Raw genomic sequence first — 23443 nt, 5'->3', positions numbered from 1 at the left:
GCATTTTTTCCCTTTGGAATTAATGAATAACACTAGTGATGAGAATGTTATAACTGTAGTTTACACCTTATATTTGCCAGTTTTTGCTTAAAAGTTTTGAACCTTGGCTTCTGATGATACGTAAATGCCTTTGAGCCAGATTTTAGCAAGCATGTAGAATGACAGAATCAGCTTATCGGTTTCTCAATCCTTTCTAGACACGCTTCATAATGCCATCTTCCAGTAAGTCCTCCACTCCATACTCTGTGCCCCCAGAACTCCAGCCCTGGTTTTGGCATGGATTTATACTTTGCTTTCATTATCCAGTAATTGTCAAGTGACACTTTGAGAAGGACAGTGTGATGTGTTTAAGGTACTGACATGTGTCCGTGGTGAAAAGCTTGAAATGTTTATTCTAATCTGTACTGTTCTGTATATATTTAGTAACTCAATAAAATTTTTTCTAGGATTGAGTTTTAATGTGTTGGAAACGGATTGCAAAATAATGACTTGAAATTTCTACCTCCACACATCAATTTATAAAGATTCTTAAATCTAAGAGTATTAGAAGGCTGTAGTAGAATGAGTTAAATAAATTTTACATAAAATCAAGTTTTAAATATTGCAAATGGAGCAGATTATTGTGTGTTCAAATTCCAGTCAGCATTTTGAAAGCAACAAACATTCCTATTTAGTGAACACACTAGTAGAGAACACTTTTTGGATTAGATTAGATGTTTTTATTATGGTGTAATTGGAACTTAATAGAGGCTGGAAATTTTCTCGTAAATAAATACATTTTTGTTTATTTAATCTAAGTCATGAAAGTAAAAGCCATGGAACTTCTTTGTTTTCTTGAAAGCTGGAGATACGGATGACCCACCAAGGATTACTCAAAGCCCTGTTATCAATGGGAATGTAGCCATGAGCGACGGGCATAACAACGCAGAGGAAGACATGGAGGATGGTAAGTTCCTGTGGCTGGCTTATTTGCAGTGGGCTGAAAACTTGTCGGAAACAAAAACAGATGCGATCCGTGTTTCTTCCTTGAGTACATCTTGAGTTTCTTCAGAGTAGCTAGTTTTCAGGAGGTTGTGTCTGAGGAAAATTTATGAGCCTGTTCTGGTTTTGAATCGCAAGATTGCCTACAAATTCCAAGGTGAGTTGATTCTCCCCAGCCTAGGCGAGAAGATCTAAGCGCAGGAGTTTGTGTAACAGATGGGTGTTTACTCATGCCTGCAATTTTGCAGCCACTGTTAGTGGCATCCTATTCAGAACAACAATATCTTACTCTCCTTTCCTTTCCTTTGTGTGTGCAGCAAGATACTTCAGACTTTGGAACTTGGCTTTCCATTGCATTGTCATTGTAGCGTGTATATCAGTTGTTTGTAGCCGATAATCCTTCCCCACTCCCGTGAGGTGTGAAACGAGAGTCAAGCTTTGGGCTTCATTCTCCCGCACTAACCTCTGGTCTGTATCTTCTACTTGAAGAAGCATAGGCACGTGTACATGCATGGCCATTTTGTGCCTAGGAAATCACTTTTTTCTTTCAAGGGTATTTCTTCGTTATAATTTATCAGATTATGTGCTGTACATTTGCGAGGTCAGAATCCTGAGAAGATAGCAGCCAGTAATCACTTTATGCAGCCCTCGGAATCTTGCAGTGTAATATGAAACCATGTTCTGTCGAAAGCATGTCCATCAATCCTCATGAGGGTTGTGTCCTTCCCAGGGGAGTAACGGGGCAGTTGAAAGAAACCATCAGTCACGGGCTGCACCACCAGAAGGACTGCTGTCCAGACCTCCTGCCAAAAGTTCAGCCTCCATGAGAAACTGCAGCCGTAGTTGAGAGTTCTCTCACAGTGCGGTTTACCCCTGGCAGCTGGCTGAGGCAATATCTGAGGAAGGTAAAGAGGCGTGGTCTCAACCCCGCAGCTTTGTTACCTGTGGAGTGCGCTTTCCTCTTAGATGAAGGGCAACGGTGTGGGTGTGGTTTCTTCGGTCTGTGGGCTGTTGGTGGTTTTGTCTCAGACACCAGAGACGCCAAAAGCGGTTCAGGGAGTGCATTTGGGAAGGCATGGTCAGGCCTAATGCACAAGGTGTGAATTTGGGATCGGTTCTAGTCACTTGTGGAGCAGGAACTGGGCCAACCCAGTCAGAGCATGCTCATACAGAGCAATTTCATACTAATATTTCTGCAGTTTTTTTTTTTTTTTTCTTTTCCTTGAGGGGGGAATATGGAGAGTGTTGGGAATGATGGATAGATGTAGATATAAGGTAGGCCTTCTCAACCTTGACGTGTTGACATTGTGGGTCAGATAATTCTTGGCTGTGGGGGGCTGTTCTATGCAGTGTAGGATGCCAGTATCCCCCCTACCTCCACCCCCAGTGAGTGACAACCAGAATGTCTCCAGACGTTGTCAGTGTCCCTGGGGGCCAAAGTTGCCTTGCTTGAGAACCACCAATAATGAGGCTTAGTGTAGGTAAAATACCCTTACTTTAAAGACAAATTCTAAGTTACTAGTAGTAGATGAAGGTGCTAAACTGTAGGACCTAGAAGTGGATAAACCCCTGCTGTGAGTTCTTAAATGGAAAAGCTTATTATTGGAGAAGATAGAATGGTCTTCAGTAGCACGTTTTTCCTAGTTTGGAATTTTAGGTTAAGAGAGTGTGAAAAGATCATGTGAACTTCGTGGCAGGACAAAACCTACTTAAAAGATGACTTATTTAAGTTCACACACACACGGAAAGTTTTTTCCTTCCATTTCCCCCCTTTTTGGGGAGGGGGAGGTGGGAAGATGGTTCTGGTTTCAGGAGCAGGATTCTTAGGTCAAGGCCGCGTTTTCCAAGCTGAGCTCTACTGTGAGGAGTGTTGTTCTGCAAGGTGTAATAAGTGTGCTGTGAAAAGTGTCCAAAATTCTAGAAGGTTTGAGGATTGCTAGATAAGAAGTTTATTGCAGAACTTCCCAGAGCCTTTAATAGGCTAACATCCATTGCTTCTCCAGAAGAGTTATTGACTCCCCAAGACCTTAGACTTCAGAACATCCTTTTCCTGAATCTCCTATTAACACCTCAAATCAGGACACATGCTCTGGGAAACCCTGGATTAGAATTGTTTTGGACCCAAGTTACCAATGCCCTGAGTAGTGTGCAGAAAAGCCTTCTTTATGAGGGAATTTTGGGAATGAATTAGAAAAATGTATGGTTGAGGTGGAGAGCATTAAAAAAAAAAAGGCAACCTTTTAACCTAGACTTCTGGGCAGGTATTAGAATCATTTTCTAGTCATACATACTCTACTTTCCTGTTAGTTTTTCCTTAGATGATCAAGACAAGTTGTGGAGCAAATGCAGCTGCCTTAGTTAGACCTAGGTGGACCTAGATTTAGGTTGTTGGTACCAGCGTTGGGGATTTAAGTAGGATTTGCGAAGATTTGTATTAGAATGAATTGTTGAGGTTTGATGAAATATTACATGAGAGCCATTTGGGAAAATTTCAAGCTAACCTTTTCAATTTAAAAACCCAAAGCGTGGTATTCTTCTCTACTTCCCTCACGTGTCGCTATGAGTCGGAACCGACTCGACGGCAGTGGGTGGGTTTTCCCTCACGTAACCAAAGCTCAGGCCGGTACATTGGCCTTTGCCCCATGAAGATAAGATTGGTGTTAGAATGGGCACCATGGTAGCTTTGCACTATATGATCACTGATGGTGCTCCAAGATTGAGTTGAGGCAGAATCAGAAGGCGGTGGGGTTTTCCAGGAGTCAGACCAAGTGTCTGATGACGGCAGTCAGGGCAAACTCATCGTGCCGTCACTTAAAGGAAGGGTGGAGGAATGAAGTAAGTGCTCTGTTAATGTCAGTGGCAGCTGGGTAAATAAGAGTCTATTTGGTGACGTATCAGTTCTGCAGGATACAGGCTATCCTTTATAATTCCAAGTGTACTTTTTTTCATCTTTAAAATAATTATAGACTCACAGGGAGTTGCAAAAATAGGTATATCGAATACTGTGTGCTGTTCCCGCATTTTCTTGAACAAAGATGTTGGTCAGACTAGTGGTAATTCCTCATAGGAAGATAATTAGGCCAGCCCTCTCTGCCAGAGATGGATATTAAGTCTGCGTCTGTTTTTTCTTTTTTTGTAAGGCCTCCTGTCTTGACCTTTTGATATTTAATATAATTTTTCAGTTATTCTATTAGTTTGAAGAGTTCAGAGCCACTGGGGTAAAATTTTTATTCCTCTCGAGTCTCATGCTCAACTTCCCTGTTTGCAAACTAAGAAACATAGGTCTGTTCTAAGAATGTACTAGGCACGTGAGACAGAAGTTTAGTGTATAATTGAACAAATGCAAGTGAAGCTCTGTGTACTAGGGCAGTACTAGGCAATGAGGGCAGAGAGATGAATACATTGCGGGCGCTGCCTTTGAGGGGCTTGCCACCTAGTGGACTTGGTGCTGCATGGAGTTTTACCATCTTTTGGGCCTGTTGAATATTTGAAGAATAATTGAGGAATTTGACTAAAGTGTGGTAGTGAAGAACAAAAAAGTGTTATTTATGGTACGTATCAATCTTGTATGTATGAAAACTTAATCCTACAGAGCACTAGATTGTGTCTGAAAACAAAATAGGTGAGTTAGAAGAAAGGCTCAGCCTTGTGGCCTTGGGATTTTAGGTTCCAGGAGTGCTGTCCTGCGGTGATTTTTGTTTGGTTGCCTTCTATGCGGGTCCTTGGTCACTATAAAGCAGGCATGCTAACATTCTGATGTTATTGGGGTTCGTGCTTAGTCGCTGTGCTTGGTGTGAACAAATCTTGGGTGTTAGATCCTCTGTGGTCACTTTGTAAAGCACTTCGGATAAGCCACGTAACCTCAGTGAGCCTCAGTTTCCTCACCTGTAAAGTGGGGATCAAGTAGCACCTGCCTTTGCATACCCTGCGTGATTTAAGTACTGCTCAAACGTGATCCCCGAGTCTATAAAAACAGGCGGCAAATGTTTCCCCTACATCATTCTGGACATTATTATTACCTTGAACAAGCTTCTTGCCTTTTTAGTAGACTTTTATCCCTCAAAGGGATCAAGGTAACACCCGCCAGCCAGAGATTCCAATCAGTGATTTTCTCATAAACAGGACTCCCCTCTTTCGGCTGCCTTTCCTTCCAAAGGGCCTCTGCTGAGCTGGGTTCTGTGGAGTAAAAACATTTGAGGTAAAGCGTTTTTTTAAAAAAAGGTAAAAGCGACCACCTCCACACATGCTTTTGCTTTTTTTTTTTTTCCTTTGGTAAAGACTACTACCCTCTCATGAGGACTGTTGGACATGTTTTCTTAAGAACAAATTCAGTCAGTCTCAGACTTCAGGCAATTTCTATGCATTGAGAAGTGGCAAATACTGAGAACTCACTTGTGTTTGGAGCCTGAGGAATTGTGGATTCAGCCGTGACTGCCTTTTGGGGGCTGAGGACAAAGGGTGGGCGTGTGTTCTTCCGGACACACTCTTCCTCACCTAAGCCCGCCAACCTCACTTTGTGGAACAGGGGAGGGCAAACCAGAACCCGATCCTAAACCAGAAATTGCCTGTCAGGCACTGCCTGTTATTGTTCCCCCAAGTGTCGCCCTGGTCCTGTGCCAGTCTGCCAACTGTCCCCGTCTGTGACGAGATAGGTACAAAAAGTGAGGGAAAGCATTCAGAAACTTATATAGCAGTTTGACCATCCCACCGTAATTTTGTTATGCTTTATAAAGTGTTGGTCAGTCACAGATTGGGGGGTGTGAGCTTAAAGGACTGCCCTTCATGAAGGTAGTTTGAGAAGCATTGATGTATGGAGTGAGACCCTGCTGGGTTTGTCAAAGCATGTGAGTCACACACAAACCACCGTCAGCAAATAGTACAAGGTGGAATTTTGAATTGTGACTTCGGGTTGACTAACCCACTACGGAACCCACTGCCATCAAGTCAATTCTGACTGATAGCAACCCATAGGACAGAGTAAAACTGCCCCATAGGGTTTCCAAGGCTGTAAAACTTTACAGAAGCAAGCTGCCACATCTTTCTCCTATGGGGCAGCTGGTAGATTTGGACCATCAGCCTTTCAGTTAGCATCCAAGAGCTTTAACCACTGTGCCACCAGGGCTCCTTTCGAGTTGACTGAGTGGCACTGTGTCAGTACTTTGCTTTTTATTGACAGAAACCTTAATACCTTAAATTGATCTTCAGTGTTGTTAACATCTAACACTTTATATTGTTCATGCTGAGAAGACTACCAGTTTCTTGAATTTTTTTTATGATCCCCACAGAGGGAGTCCAAGCTGGTATTTCACAGAAATTGTGAACTGATGAAGTTAACATTTATTTTTAGGCCAACTTCTTAGCCACCTTCTTGCCTCTGAACAGGGCTGTGCTTCCAGGGGAGTGGCGGTTTCCCACTCACCTTGAAGTCTTTATATGCCAGAATATTCAGCACTCCCAGTTTCTCTTCTCCAGACGACACCCAAGTCTCAACTTCTTTCTTTCGCTCCACAAATCCCGTTCTTGAACAGATGTTCTGCGGGCCAATTTGTTCTTTCTTCCGAGACATGGTAGCATAGACAGTCCTCACGGGATACGTTCTTGAATGTAAGAGGGAAGACCAGGGTGTCTGTCTTTGGCCTCTGAGTTTTGGGTTTCATAAGAAAGTGTTCATTCATACAGAAACTGTATGCCAGGTCTCGCTGCTTTTAGGCTGTTAACAAAACTGGAGACGATCCCCATATCTTCCCCAAGAGTTAAGTTGCAGCAGTATATTGCGGTCGCAGAGAATGTTTTATGCTAGTGCTGTGAGTTTTGTTTGATGCCCTGGCCTCTGTGACTGACACCGCGTTCTCTTGCAGACACCAGTTGGCGCTCCGAGGCCACCTTTCAGTTCACTGTCGAGCGCTTCAGCAGATTGAGCGAGTCGGTCCTTAGCCCTCCGTGCTTTGTGCGAAATCTGCCGTGGAAGATTATGGTGATGCCACGCTTTTATCCAGACAGACCACACCAAAAAAGCGTAGGATTCTTTCTGCAGTGCAATGCTGAATCTGATTCCACGTAAGACCGTTTAAATGGTGAAGTTACAAATCTGCAGATAGTTCTGTTACATAATCGGAAGCCAAATTGATCAGCTGAGCACCTTTTCTTTTTCCTTGCTGCATCCACATAGTTCTTTTAATTTTAAATTGGATTAAATATATTTCCCTCTTTAAAGCCCACTGGCAGGTATTGTATCCAAACTAGAAAAGTATGTATTTTTTATTGCAAATAAAAAACTTCCTGTGTTAGAATCTGGCAGCCCATGGGAGTGTAGCCAATCACCTTGGCCACCTGGCTTGATTCTTGTTCTCCCAGTAATGGCCTGAGGGGAAGTGGTAGTTGTTATGGAAGGCTCTTCCCTCTTTTCATTGTGTGATAACTAATTCCTAACATTGTTCAGAAAATAAAGTAGTTCATGGGTGGCACAAACTGTTAAGTATTGGCCTACTAAATAAAGGTTCTAACCCACCCAGAGGCACCTTGAAAGACAAACCTGGCAACCTGTTTCCAAAAGGTCACAGCCTTGAAAACCCTGTGGAGCAGCTCTAGTCTGCGCACACGGGGTTACCAAGAGTCAGAATCAATCGAGGGCACCTAACAAAAACCAAACCCACTGCCATCAAGTCGATTTCGACTCATAGTGACCCTATAGGACAAGAGTAGAACTGCCCCATAGGGTTTCCAAGGCTGTAATCTTTACGGAAGCAGACTGCCACATCTTTCTCCCACCAAGCGGCTGGTGGGTTCGAACCACCAACCTTTTGGTTAGCAGCTGAGTGCGTGACCACTGCGCCACCAAGGCTCCTCACTAACAACAATAACATTCAGAAAATACAAATTAAAACATTCTTTGAGGTTTTTGTAACTTAAGTCTCTGGCTTATTTTAGGGAAAAAAAATTTTAATTTATATAATTTCTAAAATGAAGTATGTTATAAAATGTCTTTAAAATTGAGAAAAATCTTGGTGGCCTCTTTAGATGAAACTGGAGGTTAGAAATTTTACATTCTCATTACTATTTCAAACTTTCTATGTATTGGTTCTGAGTCAGAAGTTTATGATTCTCCCCTTAATCAGTTGACAGATTGTTTGAGGGCACACGGGTCCCTTGTTCACTCTCCTCATTCTACAACAAGGAAGACACAAGGGCTATGTCTGCTGGAGGCCCTTGCCCTCTTTAGGTCGTTGCCTTTTGGAGCCCTCGCTTGACTACAGCCCATAATCCATTCTTTTCCCTTTTTACTTTAATGTTCGGGAAGTGTCAAGCCAGTTTTAGGATGTAGCCAAGGCCTGTATATATAAAAAAGTTTTTTTCCTCCCGGTGTTCCCATTACGATCTGATCTGATGGGTTTTGGAGCTAGACTTGTGTTGGTCTAATAGACGACTTTAGCCTGAATCGTTGTTTGGCAGGAAGGGCCAGTACAAGCGACGACATTCCACCACTTGTTTTAAAGAATCTAGGACCATTTCAGGATTCAATTTTAACATTCATTTAAATAGTCCTATTTAAAAAAATTTTTTTAAAGCTTTGTTTTATTTTTGTTGTCGTTGTTGAGACTATACACAGCAAGACCATACTCCAATTTCTACATGTACAATTCAGTGATATTGATGACATTCTTCAAAGTGTGCAACTACTCTCACCCTTCCTTACCGAATTGTTCCCCCGCACCCCGCTCCAAATTAATGTAAGCTCATTGCCCCTGAGGTTTCTCTCTACTCTCTCAAGTTGCTGTTGTGGATTAATCTCATATAGATAGTTCCTAAAAGAGCACAGTGTTCAAGGCAGACATAAAAAGCTTTATTTTAATTGCAAACTTTTACTTTGGTGGCTTTTTAAAGTGATCTATCTTTTGAGTTTTTAAATATTTTAAACATTGACTCAGAGACCCATCGGTGGTCTGCCCCACCACTGGGCCGCATCTAGGATCTGCCCTCCTGTGGCTGTGGTTTGGTGCTAATGGCCGGAGTTCTCAAATGCTATGTAGGACAGCCACCAGGTCATGTTGCTGAACCAGTCCCGCTGGAAGCCCGAGTTTCTGCGCACTTCTGCACAGGCACGCATGAGTGGGCTTGCTCAGAGAACCTGAAAGCCACAGCACCTGTGTGCTGCAGGCACAGGAGTGACACTTAGAAGTGACAGCTTTATTAGTAGAATCTAGAGATTTCCATCTGTGTTCATCTAAAAAAAAAAAAAAAGCGTTATCATCATTCTTTTTTACTTTTTCTATTCTTTTTAAATTATATCCATGTTAAGTACTAAAAAAAAAAAATTTTTTTTTTTTAAGTACTAGCACTATTAGGTGATCAAAAGCTAGTCTTTTACAAAATCTAAGACCAATATTTAAAGTTCAGAAACTTGATACTGTATCGATACCAATTAAAAAAAAAAAACAAAACTCAGCTTAAAGACTGTTTAGGCATTAAAGGTTTTTTTAAACAAATAAATAATATCATGAATTAAAATATTACAGACTACATATGCATACCCCTAAACCCTTTTAACCTCTTTCTCCATCAAAGATTAAATGTGGGCCCCCTACAAAAAGGAAATACAAACAGGAATTTCACGGCTGATTTTAGTGTCTTTTAAAAAATGTATAAACTTGAGTTAAACCTGTCAGTCAAACTGTTACTTGTTTTTAAACAGGTCGTGGTCTTGTCATGCGCAAGCTGTGCTGAAGATAATAAATTACAGAGATGACGAGAAGTCTTTCAGCCGCCGTATTAGCCATTTGTTCTTCCATAAAGAAAACGACTGGGGATTTTCCAATTTTATGGCCTGGAGTGTAAGTAACCATGTGGTTAGTCTGAATAATGTGAGCATTATTGCTTGTTCCCCAATTCTTTCTATTCTTTAAATCCCTCTGTTGATTTTTTTTTTTTTATTTTAAATTCAAGACATTCACTTGAGAAGTTGGACAGATGTCTGTAAAAATGCATTTTCTCCACTTTCCTAACTTAGGTTTTTAGCAGCCATCTGGAATCAAGTCTCATCTTTTAGTCCGATATTGAAAGGCAGTTTGATGAGCAAAGTTTCCTTTGAAAGAAATAATACTCATCTGGCCACATCCCTGGGTCAGGTGTAGTGCTGGATAGAGTCACATAACTTAACTAAATCTCAAGTCCGTGAGTGTGGCTCCTTTTTGCAGAGGTGGTGATGAGTAAAACAGCCTTAAGGTTGTTACTGCTTAGCTCACTAGCCTGAGTTCTTGCAGGCGCCCCCTGCCTCAGCCCGTCCACACTGGTCGGCAGGCACTGGTTTCCTCCAGTCCACACAGTGGCATTGGCTCCGAGTGCCTCAGGGCTTCTTCCTGGAGGGGCCACGGTGTTGCTGCTGGACCAGTGTTTTTGTTCAGAGAACAAATCAAAACACTTCAGAACCAGAAGTCAACTGGGATGTTCTAACACATGGACTTTTAATCCCCCTGGTGGTGAAGTGGTTAAGAAATTAGGGCTGCTAACCAAAAGACTGGCAGTTCGAATCCACCACCCGTTCTTTGGAAGCCCTTTGGGGCAGTTCTACTCTGTCGTATAAGGTCGCTATGAGTCGCAATTTGACTCAATGGCAACTGTTTTTTTTTTTTTTTTTTTAATACAGGGCACTAGAGTATTTCTGGAGTATAGTGGTTGTCCATATATTCTTAAGTAAGTTGGATATTCTTATTTCTTTTTCATAGGAAGTGACTGATCCTGAGAAAGGATTTATAGATGATGACAAAGTTACTTTTGAAGTCTTTGTACAGGCAGATGCTCCCCATGGAGTTGCGTAAGTTTTTCTTTAATTAAGTGACGTTAAAAATGTCTTTGTGCTGGAGTGGAATACACCTTGACCCGTATTTCACAGAGGTGCATGTGTCCCACAAACGGACCCCCTCTGTGCTTGCCTGTTGGTGTGCACGGGCACACACACACACACACAGTAGTCACAGACTGGTTAACGGTGCCTGCCTCATGTGTCTTCATTGGTTTAACTAATGCAGTGAGCAGTTTCTACATGCTGCAGTCTTTGCTAGGCACTAGGAATACCATTGTGGTCAAAGTTATGGCTTTCTGTCCTCAAAGAAACTTCCGGACTGGCAGAGGAGTTAAGATCACTACAGAAATAACTACAGCTGAGATGGTCTTTTTTTTTAAGAGAGTAGGGATGTAAAAATCTGGAGCATTACGAATGTACGATGATGGGGAACAGAGAAAGGGTTGAGAAGCCCAGGCAAGGTCAAATGATAAGAGGCATAAATAAGCATAGAAGAGGAACTGCAAAGTGTGCCGTCCAGTCACAGGGTCCAGGGGAGTCTTCGTGCAAGACAAGGCTCTTGCCCTTGAAGAGCATATGGGATTGGGTCATTGCTTGATGGTCGGGACAAAGGTAGGGAGGACAGTGTGAGTAAAGACAGAAGCGGGAGCGCTTGGGATCAGGCAGAGCACCATTTGGAAGGTGAATGACAGATGAATGAAAGCCAGGTTTTTTGAGGTGATCACCCAGGGGTAAAACAGTAACACACAATGTAGGAAGAAGTTGAGTGGCAGGCACCAGTGTCTTCTCACTCATACTTTTTCCTTTGTTTCCACTCTGGCAAGAGTGCTTAGGATGGCCTGGACGAACGGCACGGGGAAGAGCAGTAGGGCAGCCTTAACGCATTCTCTTAGTCCAGGCCAGGTCATCATGGCTGTAGTGGCCTGGGCGTGGCACTGGGAAGGCAGAGGGGAGAGGGTCGGATCTGTATGACCAGGCGGCTGGTGGAATGGAGGAGCCAGAAGCCAAGGGAAAGAGTGGAGTCAAAGGTGGCTCCAGAGTGAAGGCAGAATAACAGGAGAGTGAGGCCCTTTTGGGGACAGGGTGAGTGGGGAATGCATTTGAGAAGTTGTATTGATGCATCATTGGGTACTTCAGGTGAGGCATCTAGTTTGTGCTAAGGAAGACTTGAGGTGGAGTTGATAGAGAGGGATTTGGAGCTAATCCTGGGTATGAAGAGACTGAATGGAGCCCAAGGAAAAGAGCAGAAAGTGAAGGAAAGTCTGTTGGGACCGCCAAGTTTAATGGCCGACAGGAATCTTGTGCAGAGAGAAAAGGGTAAGATAACCCTTTTCATAAACGGCCATGGGAGCTGCTATAGGGTAGCACCCAGGGCTGGAGGCTCACTGTGAAATTTGTACATTTCCTTCACTGGCTGGTGACAGTGTATGTTAGAGTAACCTCTTAGATTTCAGGAAGGCAGTTCATAAGCAAGTGTCATGTAGATGTTTCATGTCTTTTTATGCAGTAATTCTACTCAGGACACTTAGTCTACAGAAATAACTAAACAGCAGCTTCACTTGCCACACCCAGTCGCTTGCCTGGGCTCTGTATAATCATCAAAATGGTAATACCCCCATCTCTATCCCAATGGTTCATTTGATTACGGGCCATCGATACAGATAGGTGCGAAAGATGCTATCTGGTTGGTGTCTCCATTCCAAAAGGTGATTTGCAGTTAAAGTTAGCTGGTTGGTCCTAAAGTATTTTGGCGATTTTAAGATATGAAAATTCTTGACCTGTTTCCCTATTTTTACATCTGTAAGCTTCCCTCTACCCGCTTCCCCCCATGTGCCTCCATGCTGGAGGGCAGCGCACTGTGATTCTGCAGTAGTCCCACCAGCAGAAGCCTGGAGAACCTGTCCCAGGCCTTAGGGTGTATCACCTGGGAGCAGTTTAACCCTGCCCTGGGGTTCTTCATGACAGTTTTTTTCCTACCCCAGAGTTCTTTTTTGGAATCCAAGAAAAGTCAATTCCAAATATGATTTATTGGCTTTCCTTGTAATTGGCTGGATTTCACCCTGAAGAGCAGCGATCAGAATCATCTCGGGTAGCATTTCCACAACCTGTGCTTCGGTTTGGTTTGTTTCTATTTTGTGTTGGTGGTGATGCTTGTAGTGCACCTCTGAGTGGGAATCTGGATTGAGTTTTTTGTTTTGTTTTGCCTTCCCAATCAGAACAGATTTCTGGGTTCAGTCTTAACAAAATCTGTTAACCATTATCACCTTTTTTTATGATTTTTAAAAAGCAACCACCTGTAATTCAGGACACTTGCATTTTAAAAATTTTCTTTATTATTATTTTTTACTATGTATATACACACACACACATTTTAACCAGGGCCATCTGGTAGAGCTGATGTGCTTCCAAGACTGTGGACTGACCCCTGGAATCACAAACACCAAAATTGCCTTGACACTGACCTTCCACCTCGCACCGGTCTTTTAGGTGGGATTCAAAGAAGCATACAGGCTACGTTGGGTTAAAGAATCAGGGAGCGACCTGTTACATGAACAGCCTGCTGCAGACTTTGTTTTTCACAAATCAGCTACGAAAGGTAAATGGATGGTGTTTCTCTCCCCCAGCCTCTCGCTCACCCTTTTTTTCAGGCACTTTAAGGGATAAGCCAAGCCCTTGTAGCAGCCTTTCAGGTTTCCCCTCCCTATACTACCAAGCACCGTCTCCATTGGAAAGCGCCCTGTTTGATGCTACTTATTTATGTTCCCCAGTGGGTAGATCAGCCAGCTGCTTTTTAAGCTAACTTGGATGATCAGAATTTTACACAGCTAACATAATTTTATAGGCCTAAATTTGATTAATTGTCATAAGAAATAACCTTCTGATATAAAAGTTGATGTTACTGTTTTTTAATGTAAAAGGTATTAATGGCAACATTTGAAAAGTCAACTAATTGAAAAATTACTAGCTGCAGTGTCTAATCACTTATACATATGACTTAAGAATGTTAATAAAAATAACAGTCATACCTTGAGCTTAATGTAGGACGTCATTCGCATTTTAAGAATTTCATATGAACAGCACGGAGCAGAAACGTGTTGCTGTTAGTATGGAGGAACTATTGGCTTGTTCGTTGGCTTTTCATATTAGATGTGCAGTATCCTTCTAAAAAAAGCGTTAATTTCTGCAATGGGATCACATCCTACAGCTGATAATGGGGATAGCTGGATATGGACAATTTCAGTAGCATTTAAGTTTTCATCACATCTTTTGTTTGCAAGTAACGGTAAGCTTAAAGATGTTGCTCTAAGTAGTATGAAATAAGAGTGGTTGTCTGTGGGTGGTACCTGTTGCCGTTAAGTCGATTCCTACTCATAACAACCCTGTAGGACAGAGTAGAGCTGCCCTGTAGGGTTTCCAAGGAGCGACTGGTGGATTCGAACTGCCAAGCCTTTTGGTTAGCAGTCAGGCTGTTAACCAGTGTGCCACCAGGGCTCTGTGGGTAATAAAGCTATAGGTAATTTTTTAAAAGTTCTTTTTAATTTCTTGCGTTTTCCTAATTGCCTTTAAGAACGTAACATGAGTTAAAGAAAATATTCCTGACATATTTGGGGGTAGTTAAAAGCCCTAGCAATCACCTTTAAGCCATTGTGATACTAGAAATGATAGTTTCACATAGAATTAAATTCTTATTTCTAACTAAATTCTTTCAGGCTGTGTACATGATGCCAACAGAGGGCGATGATTCATCTAAAAGCGTCCCTTTAGCATTACAAAGAGTGTTCTATGAATTACAGCACAGTGATAAACCTGTAGGAACAAAAAAGCTAACAAAGTCATTCGGGTATGTATTAGAAATTGGCCTTTCCCATTCTGCTGCTTTCATTTAAGGACGAATAAGTGGAGATGATAGGGTGTAGGCATTTCATGCAGGGAGGCTTGGCCATTTAATTATGTCACAGTGTTTTTACCATCGTAATTTTGTTTCACCTCTTTGGAAACAGAAACTTTCTTTTAGAATTTTGTTTCAGAAATTATTTGCCACTTTAAAAGTTTTCAAGAAAAGAGCACATATAGCATTCAAATGTGTGTACATTCACCTGCAGCTACCACCTCCCCTAGCACCACGGTTTTCAAAACAGGATATAAAAGTTGTGGACATTTTGGTGTCCACTGATAAATTCAGTTTATCCTTGAATTATAAACCTGAAACCCATTGCCACTGAGTCGATTGCAGTATGTAGTGACCCTATAGGACACAGTAGAACTGTCCTGTCGGGTTTCCAAGGCTGTAATCTTTACAGAAACAGACTGCCACATCTTTCTCCAGTAGAGTGGCTGGTGGGATCTAACTGGTCGGTTGGCAGCTGAGTGCTTTAAACATTGTGCCACCAGGGCTCCTTTTTCCTTGAATTAACCCCCCCAAAAAATTTCATGAAAAAAGAACTTAAGAATATTAATTGATTATTATTTACAGTTTAGTTTTTTTAACCTGAGTTACTTTTTAATTTACTCTCATTTGAAATTTGGGAGTTTAAACGTAGGTGCTCATTTTCTTTCAAAGGTGGGAGACTTTAGACAGCTTCATGCAGCATGATGTTCAAGAGCTCTGTCGAGTGGTAAGTTCCAAGCAATGATTGTATAGTTCTGACATTTAATATTCGAAGCAGTGTCAGAAGCTGGTACCGAGTAAAACCTCAGACTTCCTTCATGTCACTGTAGTTGAAACACACCCATCTTTATTTAGGACAAAAACTAAGCTAGAAAGACATAGAAGCATCTATTTAGTTTAAACCCAGAAAGAATGAACAATTGAATAAAATGAAAAAAGGAATAATTGGTTGAAGTGTTAAGGGAGGCTTGAGTTTAAATAGGAGCAGACATTTAACATGCCCAACTGGTATTACACATGAGTTACGAATCAGAGATAAAATGGATTGACATAGGCGGTGGCCTTGATTGTCCTAAATCAGTTTAGAGTAATGACTTCTGTTAATACTCCAGCCTCCAGTGACCTCCTTAGCATTGTAATTGAGGCCGACCTCTCGTTCTTCAAAATGTGTGATCCTTGTCCTGTCAGGAAGACACACACACACAACATGAAATGGCTGTTCAAGGTGATTGGCTGGGCAAGGTGTGTTTTCTTTTTTGCAGCACTAGCTGGGTTGAATCCAGTTGATTAAATATCCATGGACAAACCAGTCAATCCTGTTGACAGGCTCAACCTCATTAATCTCTTGGTGTGGACCATTACGAGTTAAGTTTAGTGATCAATTTACATGATTTTCCACAGAGGTAAAATGAATATATAAAATGCTTCTAAAGGCACTACAGATTACTAATTCATTCCAGAGGCTGTATAAAGGGCTTAATCTCAACTGTTGCATGTAGATTTTTTTTTTTTAAATAAATACCCAACCGAGGAAGAAGATTTTGTATGTTTTTAGGTAATTGCATGCCAAGGGTCATAATATTTATAGTCTAGAATTTCTTTGGCCACTGAAATTTCCTTGTCAAGTTTCTAAATACACTGTTTTCAAGTTACTGTGTATTAGTTAAACATACATTTTTTTTTTAAGCCAGAACCTTCTCTTTTCAGTTGCTTGATAATGTGGAAAATAAGATGAAAGGCACGTGTGTAGAAGGCACCATACCTAAATTATTCAGAGGCAAGATGGTGGTATGTGATGACCAATTTTAAAGAACAATTTTTAAAATACTTTGAAATGCTAATTTTTTAATACCAGTATTTAAGCCACCTTATTTTCCTTGTAGTCCTACATCCAATGTAAAGAAGTAGACTATCGGTCTGATAGAAGAGAGGATTATTATGATATCCAGCTGAGTATAAAAGGAAAGAAAAACAGTAAGTTTCGTGTACATGATACCAGATTTTGATAATTTCTGCTTTGGTTTAATGTTTCACTTAAACAAGTGCTTTTGTTGAAATATACCATGATGCAGAAAAGTGCCCAAAAAGACACATGCTTGTAAACCCTATGCAGATCAAGAAATAGAGCATTGATTGGCACACAGAAGTCCTGCCTTGTCCTTTCTCAGCCACCACCTCTCCCTCAGAGGAAAGCATTGTTTCTAGCACCTTAAGTTTACATGTTTTAAATGTGTGCTTAAATGGAATCACGTCTTCCTTCACTCAGCATTTTATCTTTGAGATTTATCTGTGTTGCAAAGAGCAATAAATCTAGTTCCTGTCACTCCATCATGACATACTCTGGATAGCAGCTCTGTGTTGGATGCTGAGATCTTTGCCCAGTGTTAGCCTGCGTTTTCACTCTCAATGTTGCTGTTGGTTAAACAGTTTCTTAGTGAAATCCAGTGCATCCGTCTTTGCATTTTGTGTCCTAAGAGATTTTTGCCTATCCTAAAAGTCATGGATGTTCTGTTATCTTCTAGACCATTTATTGTTTTGTCTATCCTATTTATCTACACTCTACCTGAAGCAGTTTGTGTGTGTGGCAGGTCATCTTGATTGCTCCCCGCCTTCTACCCCATATGGCTGTAGCTCTGCAGTGTACCTTTGCCATCAGTCAGCACTCATATTTGTGTGGGTCTGTTTCTGGACTCTTGTTCCATTGGTCTGTTTATCCTTGGGCCATTTCCACACAGTGAAATAATTGTAGCCTTAAAATAAGTGCTTTCGTCAAAATTTGCACTTAACAGTTAAAAGTTTTTAAAACTCTGAATCTTTCCCTCCACGTTACCATTTGTAATGTCCTTAAGAAACATGCCCATGTCCTTAGCATTTATTTGCTCCTGTTGCTGGGTTAGTGACAGTGGTAATGGCACATTGAGCTACAGTCTTCAGGGGATGCTGTTCACGGCTTTATTTACTTTTTCTTCTCTATTACTTTTACATATGTGTGTGTGTGTGTGTGTGTGTATATATATATATATAAATAATAATACCTGGAATAACTAGGTTATCTAAGGTTCAGTAATCACTTTGGTTGACTTTTCTCTGTCTCTGTTTAGTCTTCGAATCATTTGTGGATTATGTGGCAGTAGAACAACTAGACGGTGACAATAAATACGATGCCGGGGAGCATGGCTTGCAGGTAACTTGGAAATTTTGTGCCTGTATCCCGTTTTAGCATTTCCCTTTTATTTCTAAATATTTTGTCTAACAGTGAATTAAACATTCAGTAGTCCTGTTTCATATGTTTCTGGACGCTGTATATTAGGGAGCCGATTGTATTGTTTGCAAAAGTGGAGGGAAGGGAGCAGCCATCAGGATGTTGGAGTGTTGCTTGCTCCTCAGAGGTAGAGCTGCCACCCTGCACATTTGAGGGTCTGTCAGAGTTGTGAGGTGTTTTCTTGTTCATCCACTGCTCCTCACCTCCTGATGTCAGTGCTGGAGATTTCTTTCAGCATCAAAAATAGAATTTCTTTCACTTGTACTTCATTCTTGTGGCAATGGATTTCTAGAATGAGAAGTGCATTCTCTGTGCACTCCACAAGTACTTGGTGGCCTGCTTGTTCCTGCGTGGCCCCAACAAGGCTTTGGGCTTCTGGCAGGGCAGCAAGCATTGTGAGCATGCGGCCAGCCCACGTCAGACAGCACAGGCAGGACACAGATTGTGGTTCAGGTTCCTGGCTGCTGGCCAGGCCAGCCTTTTTGGAGCCACAGTGTCCTTGTGGATCCAACGATCCAGGATCTGCGTTGCAAGCTCATAACCTTGACTCAGTCTTCAAATAAAATAGCTGGTTGAAATTCTCAGCCTGTCCTGTGCTTACAAGCCTGCCAGTTTGTGAATCACAGTGCCAACGTATCTGTTTGGCAACGGGCACAGATTGGGTGTTCTCAGGCCTGGACAGACCATTCAGGATACCAAATGGTAGATCAGAAAGTCGTTTCACAAACAGTAATCAGAACAAAGTCAACCTGATGTGCTTCAGAAACATTTCAGTCAACTCACAGAATTGCCTTTACCCACCCTGAGTATTTTGGGGTCGGGGTAAACACTGTGTATTTTAAATCATCATCACTGTGGGCGGTGGTGAAGAAATGGAATACTTTTATCTTTCAAGTTGTATTTAAAACATGGCATTCCTTTCTGTGGAGTAGGTTCCTGAGTTTTTGTTTTCATCTTTGCAGAGACACCCTAGCTTCTCAAAAGCACTAATGTACAGTGAAGCACATTGCCACACAGGTGTGCCTTGGCACAGCTGCCTGTCATCTAGGTGCACATTCCCCGCACATGGCTGCAGGTGCGGGTTTATGGCTGAAGAAGGAAAGTTTAGAAATACAGCCGTTCACGAAATGTGTGACAAGGGCCCCCAGTGGCCTGGTGGTGGCTGAGGTTACCAAGGGCTGGCTTCAGAAGAAAAGAGAGTTGGCAGAGGAAGGGCAGAACTAGGTTAGAGGGGTGAGAGGACAGTGACTTGAGTCCCTCCAGAGTGGCCTTGTTTAGGGGATGGCTTGGTAGGGTTAGGGGTGCTGTAGCACAGAAGCCGGCAGTAGCAGTAAGGTGTGTTGGTAGGTCAGAGGGCTTTGCTGTACCTAAATCCGAACATGTGGGAAGGCAGAATTGAACAGTAAGCACTGAGCGTGTGCCCCGGAACACGTGACACTTACCGAATCATCACAGCAGAGCCCCTGGGGACGGAAACTGCCCTTTGGATCCTCCGGCCCTTAACTGCCCATTTGTTCTTGTTCTGTTCAGGTGTTCAATAGCATCCCTCATTTTATGTAATTGTAGTCACAGTTTTCTGCTTTTCCATTTAGTGATTTTTCCGTGTTTCGCCATATTTTTCATAATGCTTACCATCTGTATGATACTGCAGCAAATGACTAACTCTCAGTTTACCTAACTGTTCCTGGTTTTGGACATCGAGAAAGAACACAATCCAAAGACAGGAAACTCCCATATGCGGTGTTGCAGCTTTATTTTAAACAGCAGAGGCACGTGCTGCAGACCTAAACAGACATTCTAAAGGCACCTAGGTGGCTACCTGGATCCCCGCTGGAAGTCCCCACACATGTTCCAAACTTGCTGAAAAGCTATTGCTCTCATTGCTTCAAGAACAAGTAGAGGTGAACTAAATTTGCGTTTCTTTTTCAATGTTCAGGAAGCAGAGAAAGGTGTGAAATTCCTAACATTGCCACCAGTGTTACATCTACAACTGATGAGATTTATGTATGACCCTCAGACGGACCAAAATATCAAGATCAATGATAGGTAATCTATAGCAACATGTGAAAGTTAAGATTTAACCGTAATCCTGATTTAGGGGGTCACTCTCAGTACTAAAAGTCTTTATGTTTCAGTCTGATCTCTGGTTTACTTAGCTTTCGCTTCTGTCCAGGTGTCCCAAGAACCGTAACTTTAAAGGGGTGGTTTCACTGAAGAGATTTGGGAGGCTGCTGCTTTCTCATTGTGTCTCCTTTCAAGGATACTTTGCCCAGATCCCCTCTGTGCTGTAGCAGATGAAAGTCCATGAGGATACACTTCTTTCTGCTTCACAAGTTTTGCACTCACCAGGTTTTCTAATAAATTCGTTCTTGGCCGGAATGTAGATGTTACCTCAGATGTTGAATTTGGTATTAGTGTATTTGTTGAAGTAAGATTCTGCAGTATTTTATAACTTCTCAGTTGCTGTTGACTTGTAGAATGTGCTAGAATCTTTAAGAATGCTGAAGTGGTGGGTGTTTGTGTCGTCGTTGTGTCCCGTGTCCCGTCCCCCCCACCCCCCACTTCAGGCGGTGTTTTCCAGACTTTAAAGTCAGGGCTTGAACCAGTTCGGTCCAGTTCCAACCCCTGCTGAGAATCTGCATGTCTAACAAGTTCCCAGGCGATGCTAATGCTGCTGGTTAGGGACCAGTTCAGAGAACCACTAGTAGAGCAGTGGTTCTCAAAATTTATTATACATAAGAATCACCTGGGGATCTTGTTAAACTGTAGATTCTGATTCAGTATGTCTGGAGAGTGGGTGTGCAGATTCACGATAGGGGTTTGAACTGGTTTGAAGCCCTGCTTAAAATACCAGATACAAGAGTGATACTCCGTGCTACTTTATCTGGTTTTCAGTACAGAATTTTTATCCTAATTAGTTTATGCACCAATAGGACAGAGGTTGGTCAGCCACCCTTCACATCTGAGGGAGAGTTCAGCCAAATCAGATGATCCACCAGCAGCTGGATCTTTGTTCCCCCTTTCTCATCCCTTACTGTGGAAGCATAACTGCCTTGACCAGGCCCTCTGGTGGGCAGCCCATGGGTCAGTTCCAACCTGCCAGTGTGTTCTGTTGCATTCTTGGCTTATTTTTATTTTTGTTGGAATTAGTTGCCCACATTTTAAAGATCACAAGATTGCACCGTAAAAATGCAGATTTCTGGCATTTCAGGAAATCGGCGTGGTGGCTGCCCCTTTAGGTGTGCCTTTCTGCCTTGACCCACCTGCCCTGCCTCACTTTCTTTCCTGGCCTCTGAAGGCATTTTTAAGTTGGCAACCCCAGATGATTAAATTTGACCATGTAAGCCATACTTTTATGAAGTAAATGACTTAAAACCAAGTCCTTAGAAACCATCAGGCGGTGATGATTCTTCACACGTTTTCCCTTTCCAACTTTGATTTTTCCATGTTTCTTCAACTGCAGTATCTTCTTAGTGGTCTAACTCCTGGGCCTTCAGAATCATTCATTAATACATTCAGAATTGTTCACATTCTAGAAAACTCAGTGTGCGTTTATTACAAGACCGACTTGTGTAACGTCCTTGAATTTAAAGCTGTTGGATATCACAGTGCTTTATAGGCATTTTTATCATCAATCTAGCTTCAGATTTTGTAGTGATATATGAAGAGTTAACTTGTCCTAATGCGTAGGGGTTACCTCGGAAGTAGTCGAGAGGGCCTTCCAAGTTAAATTCGTATTTCCTTTTCCCAAGAAAGATGAGCCAGTTAGGAGGCCTGTTGACAGTAAATAAAGCCCAGCAGTAAAGTGTTTTACGTGGAAATGGAAGCAGCATTTCTCTAAAAATGTTTTTTCATAGGTTTGAGTTCCCCGAGCAGTTACCACTGGATGAATTTTTGCAAAAAACGGATCCTAAGGACCCTGCCAATTATATTCTTCATGCAGTCCTGGTTCACAGTGGTGATAACCATGGCGGACATTACGTGGTTTATCTGAACCCCAAAGGGGACGGCAAAGTAAGTGCAGGGCCAGGGGGCGGGGTTGAATGTGAGGTGGTGGGATGTTTCGGATACTGAAGCCAAACCTCAGTCTTTTCCTGTTCCTGCTTGGTGGGCTTGCTAGATCAGGAGTCTTCCGTGGCCTCTGGTTTAGCTATATGTTCTCTGGCTGCTATAATGTGTGCTGCTCTCCTGTCCTATTAGTTGGTAATACTTTAAAGGTGAAAAATAAATGAGTGATGCATACTTCATGTATCCATCTCCCTATTTGTAACAAACAACAGGCCTTACAGAATTCTTTTATGTCTAATAAACCAGTTGCTGTTTGAGTCGATTCCAACTCAGGGCAACCCTCTGTGTGTCAGAGTGGAACTGGGCTCCATAGGGTGTTCAGTGGCTGATTCGTTGGAAGTAGATTGCCAGGTTTTCCTTCTGAGGCGCCTCTGGGTGGACTCCAACCATCGACCTTTCAGTTAGTAGTCAGGTGCTTAACCTTAACCATTAAGGACCCAGGGACTCCTTTATATCTCATACCAAACCAAAAACCAGGCCCCTTGCCAGTGAGTCCCTGTCATCTAACAGGAAGCACATATTTTCAGCTTATGTATAGAAACCAAATAATTATTCCATGCGTGCTGCCTGGTAATGCTCTGGGTGATGCCCCATAGTTCCCGCTCTCTCATGGATCTCCTCATCTGATCTTCACTGTGGCCCTTGGAAGTGTAGGCCTGTCGGGGTTGTGATGCCCATTTGGCAGACAAGGGTCTCAGGATCTCCGTCCAAGACCATAGGGCCAGTATGTGACAGAGCAGGGGTTAAGCCCCGCCTGGCCAATGTTGAGGGACTTCGATGGAGGGACCCCGACAGCACTGTTAAACACAACGGAGAGCACCTGTAACTGGAGTCTGTTACCTTTGAAAATGGCTTGATGCAACATGAAAAGATTGCAAAGAACTTGTTACGGACAAGCTATAGTGGCTTTTTTTTTTTTTTTTACCCCCCATCAGACCCTTTACTTGTTGCCCTCAAATGTCATGGCATAGGATAAAACGTCCCATTTAATTTTATAACCCCGTCATAAAATTTCAGCTTTACTAGCTGAGTTAGGTGTACTCTAAATGGCTTTCTTAACTCCATAAAGAGTTGGTAAACAGCTGAGTTGAGCTGATTACAAGAACTACCAGCAGGTGAATGCCAGCACTTGGCAGAGAATGTTAGATGGGGAAGGCCACAGAACTGAGTAGTTCTGTCAGAGGGATGCTTGGGGCCGCCCCGGTCCATGCCCTGCACGCCCTCACTTTGTGCTGGACGCTTGTCATGGTGCCTCATCTCTGCTGACGTCTTGCTGCTTTTCTTTGCAGTGGTGTAAATTTGATGACGATGTGGTATCAAGGTGCACTAAAGAAGAAGCCATCGAACACAATTACGGGGGCCATGACGATGACCTGTCTGTCCGACACTGCACTAACGCCTACATGTTAGTTTATATCAGGGAATCAAAGCTGAGTGAGTACACCTG

At 42.4% G+C, this 23443-nt stretch overlaps 1 protein-coding gene across 3 annotated transcripts in view; it reads left to right on the top strand.

The window, feature by feature from the left end:
- The window catches only part of USP7 (ubiquitin specific peptidase 7), a 68654-nt gene that overhangs the window by 33150 nt on the left and 12061 nt on the right, over positions 1-23443 (top strand). The window contains exons 1-14 of one of the 3 annotated variants that reach the window (XM_023557384.2): positions 836-946; positions 1712-1886; positions 6840-7038; positions 9671-9809; positions 10701-10789; positions 13265-13373; positions 14488-14618; positions 15339-15393; positions 16374-16454; positions 16550-16640; positions 17768-17850; positions 19865-19974; positions 21786-21942; positions 23286-23430. In XM_023557384.2, coding sequence (XP_023413152.1) covers positions 6953-7038; positions 9671-9809; positions 10701-10789; positions 13265-13373; positions 14488-14618; positions 15339-15393; positions 16374-16454; positions 16550-16640; positions 17768-17850; positions 19865-19974; positions 21786-21942; positions 23286-23430 — 1276 coding nt within the window. In that variant the 5' untranslated portion in view covers positions 836-946; positions 1712-1886; positions 6840-6952. Of the gene's footprint in view, positions 1-835; positions 947-1711; positions 1887-6839; positions 7039-9670; positions 9810-10700; positions 10790-13264; positions 13374-14487; positions 14619-15338; positions 15394-16373; positions 16455-16549; positions 16641-17767; positions 17851-19864; positions 19975-21785; positions 21943-23285; positions 23431-23443 lie in introns of those variants that run through there. The other 2 variants (XM_064295570.1, XM_023557385.2) reach the window with 2 other exon arrangements.

The sequence above is a fragment of the Loxodonta africana genome, chromosome 12 (assembly GCF_030014295.1).
Source record: "Loxodonta africana isolate mLoxAfr1 chromosome 12, mLoxAfr1.hap2, whole genome shotgun sequence".
Lineage (NCBI taxonomy): Eukaryota > Metazoa > Chordata > Mammalia > Proboscidea > Elephantidae > Loxodonta > Loxodonta africana.
This window is presented reverse-complemented; position numbering and strand designations above follow the sequence as displayed.